At 37.1% G+C, this 18,650-nt stretch overlaps 1 protein-coding gene across 2 annotated transcripts in view; it reads left to right on the forward strand.

Moving 5' to 3' along the window:
* Positions 1-18,281, forward strand: part of WWC3 (WWC family member 3) — a 61,399-nt gene extending 43,118 nt beyond the window's left edge. Inside the window, exons 11-21 of one of the 2 annotated variants that reach the window (XM_009575674.1) lie at positions 2,565-2,685; positions 3,545-3,619; positions 4,672-4,758; positions 7,207-7,399; positions 11,492-11,659; positions 12,339-12,490; positions 13,214-13,373; positions 14,543-14,707; positions 16,061-16,153; positions 17,188-17,418; positions 18,150-18,281. In XM_009575674.1, coding sequence (XP_009573969.1) covers positions 2,565-2,685; positions 3,545-3,619; positions 4,672-4,758; positions 7,207-7,399; positions 11,492-11,659; positions 12,339-12,490; positions 13,214-13,373; positions 14,543-14,707; positions 16,061-16,153; positions 17,188-17,418; positions 18,150-18,281 — 1,577 coding nt within the window. The remainder of the gene's footprint in view (positions 1-2,564; positions 2,686-3,544; positions 3,620-4,671; positions 4,759-7,206; positions 7,400-11,491; positions 11,660-12,338; positions 12,491-13,213; positions 13,374-14,542; positions 14,708-16,060; positions 16,154-17,187; positions 17,419-18,149) is intronic. The other variant, XM_009575675.1, reaches the window with a different exon arrangement.
* Positions 18,282-18,650: the final 369 nt, after the last annotated feature.

An 18,650-nucleotide genomic window follows, 5' to 3' on the forward strand; every position in this document is an offset into this window, starting at 1 on the left:
CTGCTGACTTTTTTTTTTTCCTAGTCAAGGGCATGTTTTGGTGTTTGCATCTCTCCCAAATTTGCTGGGATTGTCCAGATGTTATCAAATGTTTCCATGGCCTGCAGGCAGCAGGCAAATCATTGTCAAGTTACAACATTGTTGTAACATGTCAGTTTTTCATGACATTATATTGGTGCTTCAGACCAATTTTTCCTTCCAGACAAATTGGGAACATGAACCTCCAAGGAGAGAGCCCATGAGGTCTTTGTCTGCTACATCTGTACAAAGTGCTCACATAGAGGGGTGAGCCAAAGGCTCTTACAAAAGGAAGTAATCCTAGTGTAACTTGTTGAAATTAGTACAGAAATTATAGAAGCACTTTCACACAAAATTTATACACTTTTGTGAAGTTCAGCCTCTTTCCAGTGATGTAAAATTATTGGGAAACTTTCATATTAAAAGATGTCTCTACAGAGTGCTAGTTTTGATTCTGCATAAATACCAGTGACAGAACTCAGAGGTGGGCTCACCAAATGAAAAGTTCTTGAAAAAAAGAAACCCCAAACCCCCAAAAAACCAAACCCACCACTTTGTCCAAGTGATATGGAGGAGAACATGGTTCTTTGCTTTCTGTGAGCTAGCTTGAACTTGGCTCTCATTTGTAGTGAGGATGAAATGAGTAACTCTGCACAATGTGTGATATACAATAAGGGTGGGATGCTGTAATTGGGGGTGGGGGGGAAGGGTGCTTCTCGCCAAGCACAGAGACAAATGCAGATTGGGATGTCCCTGGTCAGCAGATAAATTCGCTGCATAGCTGAAGATGGCTAAATCCTTCATTGAATTTGGAGAGGACTACTTATGGATCCAAAAGGACAGAGAACTAGCTCTGTCCAGTTTATGGGACATCTTTTTTGGTTTTTGGGACATTCTGGGACAGAACCAGGGAATTTTAGCTCCAAACAGGACCCTGTGGTTTTTGGAATATCTTTTGGGATTTTGTGCTGTTGGTGCCCTGATAAAAGGAACGTACCTTGGGCTGGCGCAGGATTGCCAGGCTCAGTGCATCCTGTCTGCCAGTCCCACAGTGGGCTAAAGCTAACCTTAGCCAGACCTTCTGTTGACAGCAATGACGTGGTTGTATTAATCTGGGGGATTTTTAATCGAACTTCAGGTCCTGATGTCCTGTGCTGGTGGTGCTTGGGTGGGAGGTGACATGGGGGTCCCATGCAGAGGGGTGGCTCAATTGTCCGTACCTCAGCTGGGCTCTACAGGTGGAGCTCAGGCCGTTGGCTGGCGCTCTGCTGAAGGACACTTACTGTTTAGGTACCAGTCTTTTATTTTTGATGCCTTAAGATAACGTGTAACAGAGATACTTAACAAGTTGTTACTTAGAGTAAGGCACGTTTCATCCTTAGTCAGGGGTAGTAAGCAGTAAACGTCAGCTGGTGCTTGCCTCCAGTGTGATGTGCAGTGTCACTCCAAGTGCCGTCTGTGAAAACTGGGAATACTTCCATGCTGTCTGTTTTAAGTTTCTGAGCATGGGTAGAAACAAATAAATGCTTCCCTACCTTTGAAGTGGCACCTCTTTGCTGTTGCTTTTCTGCTTTGAGGACAGTCATTACGCCTTAAGAAAATGGGGGGAAAGTTGGCTAAAATTCTTCAGTGCACAGTGAAGAAACTGCACTTCTACAAGTCTGTTTAATGGTTCTCTCTAGGACGCAAAAGAAAACAACCTCAAGTTAGGAGCTGTCATTGAAGTGTCGAAACCTTACCCATACAATTCTTGAGCATTACCACTTGTGCACGTGCCTTAAAAGGATTGGTAGCTGCTATACCTACTTGCCTGTGCAAAACCTGATGTATAATATCATTTTTGTTGATAGGCTTACAACATGAAAATGATTGCTGAGTCACTATTTATGGTGTTACTGGTGATTCGGGGAAGGGTGAAAGAGGGGTTTGAATATTGCTTCCTCCTCCCCCAGTCAGTTTTCAAAGTCATTCACCAAGAATTTGAAACAACAGTGGTCTGAGTGAGTTGGAAAGCGCTGGTTCTTTTTGATAAAGCCTCTCAGACTGTAAATAAAAGCTGCTATTATGCGATGGTATAAACAGTATGCTTTGAGACTTTGTATTAGGAAACAAATGAGAACAAAACCTCACATTGTGTTATCAGATAACTTCTTAAAAGAATTAGTCTCTGTGTTTGTTTTCAGCCTATTGTGTATTCAGTAGGTAAATCTTAAAAGTTGAGGATATCATGTGTACATATGTTGAATTAATGTAAGTCTTCCTCCAGGAGGGATTATTCTACCAGAAAAGCATTTAATAACAATGTAATTCGTTTATACTTAGTCTTGTCGGAGAGAAATTAGCCACAAACTTCCTTCCTTAATTCTCCCACAGAAAATCTCCGGTCGATTGTATTCTAGGTTTTTAACTTAAAGTTAGATGAAAAAGCAATGAACTGTGTGTGTGCCAACTGTTTTGCCACTAGTTTTGATACAATACATGTTTCTTGTTTAATTTTTAAGAGATTGCCTTGAGCTGATGTTGTCTCCACTTTTTCTCCATGACAGCTGTAACTCTGCGAGGAGACAGTGGTAGAAGATCGGAGAGGAGAGCCAGGCGAGTTTCAGCATGTCTCTCAGATCATTCACTGGCTAGTGACAGTGGCGTGTTTGAAGCTTTAAGCAAAAGGTCAGGTGTATAAATGCATAGTAAACTGGAAATATTCCTGTTCTACCACACAGTCTGAAAGAATTCATTGTAAATTTCTGAATATGTTTTCAATTGCTAATTCTTAATAATGTAAGAATATTAGGTTGCAAATTTTAAAGGAAAGAAGCTTTTTACATCCAGTTCTGTTTACATCTTCACAAGTGCCAAGTCCCTTTCACTGTATTGTCTCTAACATTTTAACACCATATACTTCTTCCTTGGAAGATAGTTTTCTCAGCTTATTAGTCACAAATCAGTAATTTTATTTCAACCATCTGTAACAAAATAAAATTATACAGACTGTGACTTACAATTCTGAGTAGCATATGATAAAAGTATAACTGCAAGGAAGAAATACATGAACTGCTGAAAATCTAAAAATGTGTAGGTTGGCCAAGTGATTGAAGGATGGTTAAAGATGTGTTATTTTATACAATTGTTTTAACACAATAAACAGTAACTGGGAAGAAGATAAGATTTTGAGGATGCTAAAGAGAAATAGAAGACAGACTAAATAAACTACCCTAAATATCTTGAAAAAGGTATTCTAAAAACTCATTTTTTAAAATTTTGAATTACTACTGCTGTGTGTTTTTAAATAGATACCTTATAGAATCATAGAATCATTTAGGTTGAAAAAGATCTTTAAGATCATCGAGTCCAACCGTAAAATCATCAAGTCCAACCGTAATCCCTTCTTAATCCCTTCTGTATTACCAGTCCCTCCTGTATTACCAAACAATTGCTTATATTCATAAATCACAAAATAAATGTTCGTTTCATTATATTTTAACAGCTTGGGTCAGTATGTAGTTTACAGTACTTTCTGTTCCTGCAGGAATGAAGATCTGGAAGAGCCTGTTTATGGTGATGCTGTCAGTAGTGAAGAACCGCAAATACATGTTGGTTTTCTGTAAGTAGTGTTACTACTCTTTCTCCCAGTCAACTCGGCAGGAATTGCTCACTTGTTTTCTTGGGTTTGGTTTTTAACTTTTTAATAAACTTAAATGCAGTGGATAGTTTTAAGAAGTTTCTGAACTGAAAGCCAAAGTTTAGTGGATATACAGATTAGTCATCACATGCTACTTTCTGCTGGGGATGTGCCTTAACCACAGTTCATTCAGCGTCCTTTCAATGCTGGCTGGTAAAAGGGCCTTCGTTACTTCTTTCAATAGCATTTTCATTGTCTGGGCCATTAATGAGTGTATGGATATAAGGATACGTCTCTGTGTGCGAGATCTGATTTTTTATGCCAGATAAAGGAGGATTACCTTAAGAAAGTCACAGGTGAAGAGACACAAATACAAATACAGCTCCCAAATACAGCTTCGAAGTCCTGTGCTTAGAGCATACTATTGTTAGTAGTGGGAGTAGCACGGGGAAAGGCAGATTATAGCAGTGCAAGGCAGGATGTCATATCTTAGTCCTCCAGAATCGTCTCCACCCCTTGGAAAACTAATTCCGAAGATTGGGAGTTTTCAAATTTCAACAGGTTTGTTAGTTCCATTTCAAAATTCATGCTGATGTGAAAGAGTAGAATTTTTTATTTATTTTTATTAACTCATGAAAATAATGCAGACTGATTTGTCTAATGTAACTGATGCGTTACATATGCGCACGCACACACACACACATATGCATGTGGTGGAACTGTTTAAACCAAGGAATATATTTTATAAAACCTGTTCACTATCCAGAGTCACAGTAGGGAATATTATTCTTTTCAAACTGAATAATGTTTAATTCTCTTAGTTCTGACAACTTTGTTACTGTAGCTAATATCATTAATAATGTTCTGTTATGAGAGTGTGATATCTGTAATTGCTTTTGATTCAAACTGATTTAAGAGATTTGTTTAACAGCAAAAGGTTCTTTTACATTCTTAAAATCTTTTTAGTCTTTCATCTCTATCTCTTAAGCAAAGTGTTGATGCTTGGTGACTAACACAGGAAATTTATTTTCCAGGCATGACAGTGGAAGTGAATGTCTGTTAGTCCATGTATTACAGCTGAAGAACTTTACTAGTCTAGTTGTTAAAGAAAACTGCAAAATGTAAGCTTAAATTTCACTCAAAGTCTGATCATTGATTGTTTTGTACCACAATTGTAAATACCATAAACTTGTTTGCTTTCATGCAAAATTAAGCCATTTCTGGAGAAGATGGTATGTCTTAGTTTACATGAGGATAGTGTTAATTTTATGGACACAAAGTGTCCCTTTTATAGAACCTTTGTCATAATGGTCAGGTAACAAGCTTAGTCTCTAATGACCCATGTTCTTATGTATTTATTATGCACAGGAAAGTTTGTTCAAAAACATCAAAGTCATGCTTCCATCACCCCATGCCTTCTGGCCCAAAAGCTGTCTACATTATTTGCAGTATTCCAGAAATATTATTTCCTGTACAACTTCTCTACAGGTTATCTGTGATGTATCCCAGAATAAGCTTAGTGTAGTTTTCTCAAATAACATCTATATTAATCAGAGAGATACCTTGCCCTTTATCTTAACCAAAAATAAATAAATAAATAAATAAATAAAGAGGACATCTGCAGGTTTTTGTGGCCATGACAGCTCTCCTTGAATGTATGTGAAACACCTTTCAAAGATAATTTTAAAAGAAATACTAGCTGAGAATCAGTACAAACAATTGAATTTTTTAACCTCTTGTCGGCCTGTGCTACTTTTTCAAATTCCGTATCGCATTACATAGAACATTGCTTAGTTTATTCTAATAAATGTTTTTTAAATAATGGCAATGTTGCCATAAAACACAGTCTTATCTAGTGATATGTATCTTAACATATTTTAAAGAAATTTGACCTGTTAAAATTGTTGATCTTGATCTCTGGGAGACGTTGTTTGAAAACTGTGGAAAATGGAAGTGTGATAACATTGCTGTACTGTAATATAAGTCATTCTGTGGGAGTTGTTAAATTGACGTACATCTCACTGAATGAGTTGATCTTTATTGAGAACACTTGATCTTGCTAACTCTGGAAACCTTTAGTGGAAATTCTTCATATCGGTGAGTGCATCAGTGTCAGTCTTTTGCTTTGTTTTCAGTGTGAGTGCAAGGGCATGCTGTAGGGCAAAAATGTGAGTATTGAGTAGTACTCAGCCATGTTGCCTTGTAATTAGAAAAATAAATGTCAGCTGAAGAAAGTCAAGTACAGTCAGCAAGGTAAAAAAAAAAGACTCCAGAGGGTTTGTTGGACATTGTCATCAAGGCAATCAGGCATCTAAGTGGCTCTCAAAAAGGCAGTTCTGTTCCATCCTTCTTTGTTAACCACTTGTGCTGGAATCAATCAGTTGCATGGCTGCATGGTAAATCAGTTGGTTTGACTGGTCAAAAAAGAAGTTTATCTTACGAAAACCAGAAAAAGCTTTTAGCTGGTTTAATGAATTCCTCCACGCAACTGTACGTTCATTGAATCAGAGTTACTGGGGGCAGAGGGGGCAAGGTTACCTGCAGCAGCTGATGAATGGAGGAGTTGGATTGCTCTCTTTTTACGGCATGTAAAGCTGTTTAAGCTAACTGATGCTCCACACTGCAGCACTGCAGTTCCACCATAAAGAGCTCTTCCAGTTGTCCTCTAATTATTTACTTGTCTGTCAGTGTCAACCCCTCTCTGGTGGTGCGTAAGTTCATGCAGCTGTGTAGTAAACTTGAGTGAGCCTCTGAGCTGGATTTTTTTAATTCTTAAGCCTTATTTTTGCTAGGTTAGCTTTTTAACCCAGATAAGTTTTCTAATCTGGTTCACAATACAGTTGTATGAAGCTGTTTTCTGGCATAGGGGAAAGTATGGCAAAAAATAGGATATTGCAGGGGCTGGACAAGCAGTCAGGACAGGGAGAACACAGAAACACTTCTCTAAGTAGCTCTGCTGCCTTCTGTCAGATTAAAATGGTTGGATTTTGAATTGAAGCTTGGAGTCTCAAATGAGATGGTATCAGATATTTAAATGTGTTTTTTAAGATGGCAAGTGGATGCAATGATTGTAGGCTTCTTTTGCTGTTCTTTTGTGCTGAATTTCTGAAGGGGGGTGTGCTTAGTGGGTGGAAGGAAGAAATGGATCAGTGACATGGGGCAATTCAATTGCCTAAACATAGGCATGTGTTTCCATTTGAAATATCATAGCAGAGCACCTGGCCTCCAGCTGCTGCTGCTCAGGAAGGCTGTAGCTCTCCCATAGATCCTATGTCATACTTGCTAGCCCCATGTAGATGCCTCAGATATCTCAAGTGCCACTTGGTGACTCTACTTAAGCACCAAGTTGGAAAAAATCCTAGTTTTAGTTAGAAAAAGGAAGGGTTTCCAAATCAGCTTTGCAGTTCTTCTGTGTTAAGAATACAAAGTAAATTCCTGTAATGAAGAGATTCCAGAGCAGATTATTAATGTAGAAGTTACACTGATGTTTTTGCTTAGCTTGATTTTGAAAAATGCAAAATAGCTTTCTTTATCTCAACTGTACTATTTGTCTATTTTGCTGTTCCCAGTCATGTGAGAGTTTATTTGCCACCACTCGAGTCAGGCACACCAACCACTTACTGCTCTAGAGCTTTGGAATTCCAAACTCCGTTAATATTTAATGAAGTTTTCCGAATCCCCGTGCATTCAAGTGTTTTGAAATTAAAATCACTGCAGCTGTATATCTGTTCAGTTGACCATCAGCAACAAGAAGAACTGTTGGTAAGTGATCCTTTTACTTAAAAGCTCTCTGCTATGGGAAACTAAAGTTACTTGAGGAACAATTTTTAAGATAGAAAGGAGAAAGTGAAGACTTTATTTTTCCATAAGAAGTGCCAATAGAGTTGTATGTTAATTTGTCTGTTCGCATACGTAATTATGGTTGTGTTAATAAAAAATACATAAGTATCTGTGAAAGGTGGGATTTTTAAAAAGTTGAAATATGTGCATTTTAGGTTACATAGAGTCTCTGAAATAATTAGCAACATTAGCAGAGGTTGAGAATTGGAGCATTTTAAGCAGTGTTGAAAGTAATGTGTGTACTGTTATTTAACTGTTACATTGCAGAGGCATATTGAAAATTGATATAACGTTTACATTTATTGATACGGGATTTAGTAGATAAGGAGTTAATTCTTTTTTTATTTAATACATTTTTTACAAATGCCTGCTTTGGGGAAAGTTGAAAAATCTGCCGTTGCTAAATTTTGGTGCAAGAGGGAAAGCATTGTGTAAAAATTAAACTTTTCCCCAAAGACTTCTATCTGACAGGTTTTAGGCTACAGTGTGCTCAAGACTTCTGTTTCTGCGTAGCACTGTAGCGTGTGCATGATGAATCAGTATCAGTAAAATAGTTTCCTAATAAAAAGATAACAATACAAACCCCTTGTTGCTATATAACAGTGGTCCAAGAAGACAACTGTTACATCAATCTTAACTTCGTTGCAGGATAATAGTGGTCCAGACAGGTTTCTGTTACACCTTTTACTTTAAACAGATTGAGACATCTGATGTAGATGCATTCAGATAAATGTAGCAGTTGTTTAAATAGGTTATGTGTGTTAACTTTAGATGTGTTAAATGTTAACTTCATTTAGCTGTTTTCAAATGTAAATATACTTAAATAAATCTGCCTTGGGGCTGTTGTCCTGGCTATTTTGAAGTCAGTGGGCTAGCATTTCAGTGAGGGGTTTGAATAGGTTAGTGAAATTTTTTTTAAGCCTATCAAAGTAGTTAAGAGGTACAGGCATTTCACTGTCATGCTGGACTATGGGTAAGAAGTGTTTATTTGTGCAAATCTGGTCAAGAATGCATGTTTGTTAATCCACCTTTAAAACTGGGTAGCATCTTATATAAACAGTGGTCTTAATGTTGACAGAAGCGGACCCAAGGTCTTGTCCGCAGTGGGAAGTTTTGTCATTTTTGCACTACAACCTAATGAAAGAGAAAGCAGCTCAAGAATGGGCTGGATATATTGGTGTAAAATGCTTTATACTGGGATAGCCTGTTCCTCTAGGAAGCTAAATAGCTTTTTCAGTGTAAAGCATCTTTATATTGACACAAGTGCATCTAAGTTTAGGGTACTTTTATTTTAACTGCTATTACTGAATTACCAAAAAATGATAGGCCTTCAGGTTATGTTGGTAGGAATTTTTTCTCTTTCATAGTCTTAATGTAGTTTTGTCAGAAATATTTGTCTACGGTAGTTGGTAACGTACTTTAGGGTAAGTTAACAATGCCACTCAAAAAGAGAGAAACAATGCCATGGTTTCTTAAGGTGGGTGCATTGAAGTATGTATTTAAACATTATGATCATTGCCCTTTTCTGTTGTAAGTTGAAAATAAGCATTTTCTCAAGCTGAGAAATCATTTGCTACCTCTCTCTGGAACTGCTGTGATGGCCTCTATAATTGTCTTTCAAGATCTCTTCCACTGAGATCACAGTTTTTTCCATCGATTTGATCATTCCATATATTTTTAAGTTTTTGATGACTGTTTTCTTTTCAGTTAGATTATGCCAGTTAAATGCTTTCCTAAATGCAGAAGCCAGGCTGGAGTTTATCCTAAGTTAAACACATTTTTGTACATAACAGGGAATGGAAAAAAAAAAAGAAATAAATATTCAGGCAAATAGTTCTAAGCTTCACTTACATAGAGAAGTAAATCTACTAAATTTGTGGGATGGTCTTTCCATTCCCTCAACCTTTTACTCATATGCCCTGCCTTGCTGAAAAATCTTTTTCTGTTTTCCTACAGCTTTCTGAAACTGTGCTTCCTTAAGTTGGCTTATTTCTTCCCCGGTGGCCTCATCAATGTTGAGATAAGGGAGTTGTTTTTTTCCACGGTTAACATATATAGATCATGCTAAAACATCAAAGAAATGCGATTGCCTTTCTTGTAATCACATAGCATTGCTGTTTCACTCCCAGTTTCTGATCTTTTACAGCCCTGACCAAACAATTATTCTCCATGTCTTAGTTTATTTGAATTGTTCTTCTTGAGTGTAACACTTGTCTTTTTGCATTTCGTGTTTTTACTTCAGAACATCCGTCCCATTTTTTAACATCATTTTAAATTCTGATGCTTTTCTCATAAATTTTACAATCCCTTTGTTTGACATCACTGAGAGATTCATAAATGCTTTTACTATTCTGCCATCCAAGTTGTTAATAAATGCATCAGAGCAGGCATATGACAGACCTTTAGCAGATCCACTTTGGTTTCTTCATCCTTTTGAGCGAGCTCCAAATCTTGAGGTGGAGGTGAAATATTGATTAGTCCTTTCAGTACTGATAATTATTAATTGGGTTTGATGGTGATTTTCTACCCAATTAGTCATTCACTTTGTGGTAACAGCTTCTTTGGCATGCTTTCTTAGCTGCTCAGTAAATGTGGTGTGTAGGGGAGTGTCAGACATCTTAAGAGTCAACATACGTTTTTTCCAATATTGGTGATAGGAAAACAGCTTTCCCTTCTACCCCTAAAACCAAACCCATCATGCCTTAAGCATTTTCCAACTCTGATGCAAAAGTGTGAGTATTCGTACATGTTTCTTTCTTACACTGTGTCAGAACAAGTAGATAATTAGAAGACATCTCTATTTTATATATAAAGGAAAAGGCATCTCTGTAGCATCCAATATACTGATGTAAAATGACGTTCTCAGTAACATGTTGTATCCCGATATGACATTCTTTTGTTAGTCTCAAAAACTTTTCTCCATTGTCCATTATACACCTGTTTAAACAGAGCCCCAGGGAACATTAATCTTGGAAAAACAATACAATGATTTTTTTTTAATAATTATTTTCTAATTAACTCTTTCTTTACCTGCTTAAAGTTGAATGCAGTTTCTGTATACGTTTCCTACTGCCTTTACAATTAGAATCATTGCATCCAGCTATTTATTTTGTGAGAGATGAAAACAATTTTTACATGATTTTTCCAGTGGTATGAATGAAAACATTCTTAGCATGTGGTCCATTAGCATGGAAATGAACAGGTTGTAGAGATAGCCAGTTAAAGCCAAAAGCAGTAATTAAGGCTAGCTAATATAAAATCATCACTAGGTCCAGCTAGTGAATTGATTTTTTAAAAAAAAAAAAAAAGTATGGATTTGCTCACAACTCTTTTTCATTTAGGTCAACGCCACTTGGAAATTTCTTACATGAGCACTGTCTGATGGAGTAGAGCTACTTTAAAGTTGGGAATACTTTTAGTGGGAAGCCTCCGTTAAACCTGTTTTCACCTGATTCTGGGAGTGGATTCTTGGAAAGTGGAAAAATGGCTTTATGGCCCATTTGACGACCTTATGATATAAATAGGCAGAAAAAAAAATTGTTTCATACGACATTTTTTCCCCTTTGGAAGATGTCTCTGAGGACCAGAGAACAGAAGGGTATCTCAGAATGTAGTTCTCTCAAAAGAAAACAGATTAAAGTAATATTGTTAAAGTAATATTAATTTAAGCAAATGCAGAAATCAGATATGTAATTGAGAGGTTTTTTTAATAAAATATTAAGAGTTGTCAGCTGTAACTATCATACCTACATCAATCATATAAATTTTATTTTTCAACTTAAAAAAAATTGAATATCTCCTCTGATCCTTTCTGGTAGTAAGCAAGAGGCAAGAAATTCAGTATCTTAGACATCATAACACAACAGAACAAAACTGTCTCTTTTTAAGAGACACCGTTAGTATTTGATAAAGTGGGGTTTTTACATTATAAGTAAAATACTCTTTAAATGAGAAGGTGTCTATCCTGCAGTGTATGTTTATCTTATTGTGGTCAATGCTTTTTGTTGTTTACAGGGCATTGCTCAGATAAACCTGACTGATGCAGAGAATTCTGGTGAGATGCAGCTTCACTGGTATTCTGTTCAGATCTTCACTGGTTCAGACCCCCAGAAAGCAAAGAACAAAAACCAGTGTGAAGAAAGTATTCCCCGGTCTTCTGGAAATGTAACTACAGTTAAAACAGTATGGCTCTGAAAAAGTGTTTTGTTTACTTTATTTGACCTGCTGGGTGGGTGGTTGTGATCTTATCTCGGGTGCAGTTTGTTTTTGAGGTGCACAGAAGGTGATACCTTGATTTAGCTCTTGTGGCAAGAGCTGGATTTTAAAAGATTAATTAAAAGCTAGATCACGTCTGGACAGATGCTTGAAATAGTACTTTGTGTTTGTTTGTACGCACACTTCCAGTTGAATTAACTAAAACTCATTAAAAATTTCTGCCATTGCACTTCAAGAGGTTGTCAAGAAACGACGTACAATTTCCATCGTTGGAGATTTTTCAGCCCTTGATCGGGCCCTGGGTAACCTGATGAAGCTGTCCTTACTTTGGGCAGGACATCAGACTAGGTGACCTCCAGAGATCTCTTTGTACATAACTTGCTGGATGATGCTCCACAGTGAGATAAAGTCTGCCCGGTTTCTGTGAGAAGTTGCATTCATGGAACACCACGTACTTTTTGATCATTAAGATTCAGGACAGATGTTTTGGGTTTGTGGGGTTTTTCTGGGGGTTTGTTTGCTTGTTGTTTGTTTTTTTTAAGGAGCATACAACGGCTATGTTTTTATTTTATTTTCTCTGAATAATACACATTAAACACAATGGCTTGTTCAAACGGTTTTATTTGAAGTCTAGTTTACCTTTCAGGATGCAGTGACAGCCCTGTTAGCTAGGACGACCGCCCAGCTGGAAGCAGTGGAGAGAGAGCTGGCAGAAGAGAGAGTGAAACTGGAGTACACAGAAGAGGAAATCCTGGAGATGGAAAGAAAGGAAGATCAGGCAGAAGCCATATCCGAAAGGTACAAATAGTAGTTTAAATACCTCGTCAAACAGCCAAGTGGTATTTACACTATGGGATTAGTCTGAAATACAGCAGGAGAAACAGCAGGTTCTTATTCTGAGATCTGCTCCCTGTTAGTGTTACAAGTATAAAATTCTGTTGTTATGTGATGATGTGCAAACAGGAAAAAACCGTATTTGAATAGCTGACTGAGTTTAGAGGACTTAGAATTTGGGGAGTGGGAAAACATTATATCAAACAGAAGCTTTGCTAGGGAGGCAACTGTAATGGGTTTGCAACAGCACTATATTAAAAAAAAATTTTGTGGTGACATGGGAAATTGTCAAAGATAGATATGTATTGCAATGCTTATGGTGTGAACATGCAACATAGCTCCTACTATTTCAGGGCTTATGACAATGCTATTTCATCATTAGTAATACTCCTAGTTTGTTACATGAGTTGCATTTTTCTTTTTGTTGTTGCTTTCTTAGTATTGTTATAAAGACCAGAACATATGCTTTAACAAAATTAGGGAAGGTGATTTTTTTTTCAGCATGAAATGTGTGTGTTTGTGCATCTGCAGAAATGCAAGTGGGATATGTTCTCCCTTTGAAAATTCTGTATTTTTATTGGAAAAATAATAGTCTAAAATGACAAACTGACCTGGATAATGAATGTGACACATAATTGCATGAGTTCTTTTAATACCTACAAAATTCTTGTGATGTTCTGACTTTAGGAGTTGGCAAGCAGAATCTGTTGACAGTGGATGCAGTAATTGCACCCAGACTAGTCCTCCTTATCCAGAGCCATTTTGCGGGGATTCATTAGCTGGGCACATGTTTGCAACTCAAGCAGGCCAGTACAGTTCTGGAAAAATGCAGCCTCCACCACTAAAGGTAAGGAGAGAAGACACTGCAGTATGGAAACTGCCATGCTGCCTGGCGCACACGGAGTGTGTTACTGCTGCTCCTTGAGTTTGAGTCTGAATTGATCAGGAGAGAAAGAGTCAGAAATGACATTAACAACTCTGTATGAGCACTGCCTTCATGACAGCGGTGTGCCTTTTGAGTTGTTAAAAATGCCTTCTTTAGGGCTGGGTTTTTTGCTTGTTTGCTGGTTATTTCTGGACAGAATTCATTTTTTACATCAAAAGGCAAGCTATTTTTCCTGTGGCCTTTATCTAATCTGTAAATATGCACTCATATCAATGTCTGTGTTGACCTGAAATTGTAACAGAAAAGATCATCATCAAATTCCCGTGCTCTTAGAAATAGGAATTTTTGAAGGAATTGTAAAGAAAGAAGCTTAATGTTTTAAGACTTGCATTGCTGGTTCAGTGTTACAATAAATACAGCTGAAATTTTCAGAACAATTGTGCTGAAACTGATGTATTTAAAGTCTTTTGTATTCAAGATATGAGACATTGAAAATAATCCTGAACAAGCTGAAATCAGCACGCTTCCATTGAAGTAGAGGAACATAAGCCGTTTGTGTTGCCTTTAGGGAAGATCATACCTCCTATTGAGGAGTGAGTTATCTTAAAGTTTGGAAGCTTTGCTAGAGTAGCATGTTTTCTGTATTTCTGAATATTTTAGTGTTCTTGTATCATTGTTTCAAGTCTTTCAGTTCCCTTTTGTTGAGTTTCTTCTCTTCATTTGACTTCCTCCAGTTTTAAGGTGGTTGCTTGCTTCAGAGTCACCTTGCTTATTTCAGTTTTCTTCTGTTGAGTCTGGAGCTCAGGTGGTAGCTTGGTTAATGCCCAATTGCCAATGCTGAATGCAGTCTCTGTGCTCTGCAGCTATGATTCACGTTATAACTGCATCTCATAATTGTTACTGTTCCAGCAGAGGCTTCTGAAAGGTAATCTTATAATTTCGAACGACCTAATTTTGAAACTTTTTTAAAAAAATGAGGTGATTCATCCTCTGCTCTCAGTGTTCATTAAAACTTGAACCTAGCTAGCAGGGCAAATTGTTTACTTTTGGTATTGTTGAAATGTCTGATTGTTTTCTGTGAGAGAGAGAAAATAAGAAGAAAAAAAAATTTTCCTGCATTGAAATTTTAGGTGGATAAGGAAACTAACACTGAGGATCTGTTTCCTGAAGAAGTTGCTATTCTTCCAAAAGAGAGAACTAGCCGCAGGCCACGGGGTTCTGCTTTTGTTCGCAGTAGCACTATTGTTCGTTCCCAGACCTTCTCGCCTGGAGCACGAAGTCAATATGTTTGCAGAGTGAGTAAGGCTTAAAAAGAAGGGGGGAGGAAGGGCCTCCACACAAGTATTTTGTACATTTTTGATAATTTCTTCTTAAGGCTTGATTACATTTATAAGAAACATATGCTACTTTTTAATACTAATTAATAATTTCTATTCAGTTTCATTGAATTTAAACATTGCAGTGGGGAATTGGTCCCCTGGCTCTTTTTAAGAGTTTAACCCTGAATTTATTTCATTTAAAATTTAAGAATCTATGACAAATTAGATATTAAGCTCTTTTCCCTGGCAACCTTAGATGTTAGGCTAGGGTGATTGATTTTACAGAGGTACAATGCTGTCTAATGAGGTGTATAAACAGTTAGCTTAGAAGCCATGTTTAACTTCCAGGTACCTAAAAGTTTGGGAAAGGGGGCTGAATGCATAATCTTAAGAATATTTATGCAATAACCCTACGACTCTGGTTGCTGTCACGAATGTCAGTCATAGGATGCCTGTTACAGTGGGACCTAGGATTCCTGAGTGCATTGGTGCAAGTAATTGAGGATCGGCACAATAGTTTTCAAGCTCATGTTAGCTGGTTGCTATGTTCAGTGGCAAAAGGCTTACAAGCAGTTGGCTTACGGTATCATAGATCAATACATGGGTATTGATTTTGCAATATTGGTAGAATGCACATAGCTTTAATTGTACTCTTTCATAAGCTTTTGAGAGCCTGAGTTTGAAAATGCAGTAATGATTTTTAATTTTTATGCTTTTTCCTAAACCAAGGATCTCCTGGTTTTTGCTCTCTTGTTTACATTGCACGCAGTGCATCTATAGACCCCCTTCAAATTCTTCAGTTTGATTTCTGAATTCTGTACCTGTTTATGATATAAGGAATATGAGTAAAACACCCTCCCACACCAGAACAAAGATAGTGCAGAAAGGAAACTATTGTTAAACACCCTCACTTAATCTGCATTTTCTTAAAAACATAGAGGGGAAAAAAGCGGAAGACTGTATTGTTTGTGCCCGTGACAGTAAATGCTTTAGGAAGAAATATTATTGCCTTTAACTCTCCCCTTCCCCTTTTTTTAGGTTACATTGTGTTACATTGGATATTTAGTGGAATGCTTGATGAAACTTAGCTGTAAAACATGGATGATTTTGAAGTTTTCTTGAATTATTGTAACTATACAGTATAAGCACTATTATATATAAATTTTTATAACTAACTAAAGCTGAAAAAAATCAGTTGCTTAAAACAATACAGGTTCAGTGCATTTTTAAAAATAAATCTCAAAAGCAAAAGAAAAAAAAAAAAACCCAGATTTCTTAATGTAGACGACCTTATAAGCAACCGGTATTTTCAATATCTTTTCTAATCAGCTGTATCGCAGTGACAGTGACAGTTCAACTCTGCCAAGAAAGTCCCCTTTTGTCCGGAATACATTGGAGAGGCGTACTCTACGTTATAAGCAGGTATACCTAGGAAACTGGTTTTTACTTTTCACTAAGTTGCTAGAACACTGGTACTTTTATACCTAAGCTTTAGATGTCTACAGGTACATTCTGATGTTTTCAGGAAATGTATAAAGCTTCTGTAATGTCATTGGGAGAGGGGTGCGTGTTCTGGGTTTGGTTTGGGTTTTTTAAGCTAAAAGGTAGACGTAGAGAAGTGAAATATAGTTGTGAACAATTACTGAGGAGGAAAAAAAAAAGCATGGCAGACAAAAATTACTTTAATGGGGACTGAATTTGTATTGATTTAGATGTAAGCTTTGGTAAATCTTTAAAATCTGGTTTATGATGCAGAGTGCAGGCCCAGAGAAGTGTGTGTGTGAATGTGACAGTAAAACATCCAGCTCCCCTCCCGTGCAGCCTAGCAAACTATAGTATTTGAGGCCCACGTATTCAGGAATGAATAGGCTAAGCTCTCCTTTCGCCCCCATGCCACCCCACATGCTGCAGAACAAGTGGGCAGAGAAGGGCAGGTATGGCATTAATGCCTTGTATATAAATTGCATACAGTTAGCCTGGTCAGCAGAAGTCAATTTCTTGCTGGTGTAGGCAAGTAGACAGCCATGCCTACCATTTTCATTCAGAATGTATCTTAAAACTGGTATTGTATAAAGCCCTTTAAGGGGAATCTTGCTCAGTACAGTATTTTCTGACATCATGGCTTGGTTTTTCATGTTGCATCCCTTTTATTATCATCATAACATGAAAGTTTAGTCCATAAACTTAAATTAATTAAGTATTTATAAGCCAAAAGGAGACTGTAAAAGGAGGTAGTAGAAAGCATTAATTGAAAAAGTTTGTGTATGGTACAGAAAACCCCTACAGCTAGTTAGCCTTTCACTGTGGGATATAAATAATCTTTCCAAAACTGTGTCAGAAAAACTGTGTGTGTGAAGTAAGTAGAGAAAATGTATGCTCTATATAGCTAAAGACAGACCAGTATACCATGTTGAGAGTAATATATTGTGCATTTTATTTGAATCCTAATAACTCAGCAGTCCTGCAGATCATCGTTGGCTGAGCTTATGGCAAGGACATCCTTAGACCTGGAGCTGGATCTCCAGGCATCCAGAACTAGACAGAGACAGCTGAATGAGGAGATATGTGTTTTAAGAGAGTTGAGACAGCGTCTGGAAGATGCCCAACTCAGAGGGCAGACAGATCTACCCCACTGGGTCCTTCGGGATGAGCGATTCCGAAACTTGTTGAAGGAAGCAGAAAGGCAGGTATGGTAACGTGAGATGAGCACTCAACATGTTCAGAAACTTCTGGTTTCAAGATTTCTTGATCGTGACAAGATGTCTGAAGAGCTGTTTTTACAGAACTTCAAACAATGAATGTTGCTTCTATATTCTTGAAGTTAGCACAATAAAAATTATTGCATTGATTATTACCAAACTGCCTATTTATTTGAGACAATTACTGGCACTATTTGCCAGTGGCACTTTTTTGTTTTGGTTTGGGGTTTTTTTGTTTTGGATATTTATTATTGGAACTTTAATAATTTCCTTACTTCTGATCTTTGAAAGAAATTTTGCTGATTTGATATTTCAATTTTTACTAGTGTTTGGAATGTTCCCTAAGTATGTGATATTTTCCTTTTCTTGGAGAAGGAAGTTATAGGCAAAAAGTGGCAAAAACTGTGCTACAAGCGAAATTGCCATTGGACTATCAGAGATGAAGAGTGAGCCTAAATTTATTTTAAGGTCTTGTTTGACAGATCTATGTGCAGTAAATTTCATTAATTTAATACATATCTGTCTGAAGAACGTTAAGAAATGAAACAACACTATCAGTCTTTCGAATTTTATAGTTCTTAAATGATGAGCTATTTCAGACAGTGTACTTGCGTGCTTTTCCTGTGGTGAGTGGGAAAAAAATCCATTATTCTAACCTGGGTATTCTTGTGTTTTATTTATTCACATGACCGTTTTAAGCATTATATTCTTGTTTTCAGACCAGACAGACCAAATTTGAACATCACCAAGAGCAAGCAGCTGAAAAGATGCTAAAGAAAGCATCAAAAGAAATATACCAGTTGCGTGGGCAAAATCAGAAGGAGCCTATTCAGGTGCAGACTTTTAGGTAAGTGGTAGTGTGTACTCAAAAAGCATAGCAACAGTTCATTAGAGAGGTTAAAGCTCTCTGAAGCATTGGGCTTAAATTCTGTGTGTCTTCTATATAGCCAGTAATTTTTAACTGTATGTTGATTTGGACACGAGTTTCCTTTGAATTACTTGTAGTGCAAAGAGCCAAAGCTAAGGTAAAATTGCAGTGTTACAATTCTAAAACACATGAAATTTAAAAAACAAAACAAAATAAAAGGTCTTGAAGTGCAAACATAGCTTAGGTGATTCTTTCAGCTTAGCCTAGTAGTCACTATTAAGTTCAAATGATTTGTCAGTTCTTCAATGCAAGCCTGTGAGCATAAATAGTTTGTTTAATGTAATACATATAC

Source organism: Fulmarus glacialis, unplaced genomic scaffold (genome assembly GCF_000690835.1).
Source record: "Fulmarus glacialis isolate BGI_N327 unplaced genomic scaffold, ASM69083v1 scaffold14324, whole genome shotgun sequence".
NCBI lineage: Eukaryota > Metazoa > Chordata > Aves > Procellariiformes > Procellariidae > Fulmarus > Fulmarus glacialis.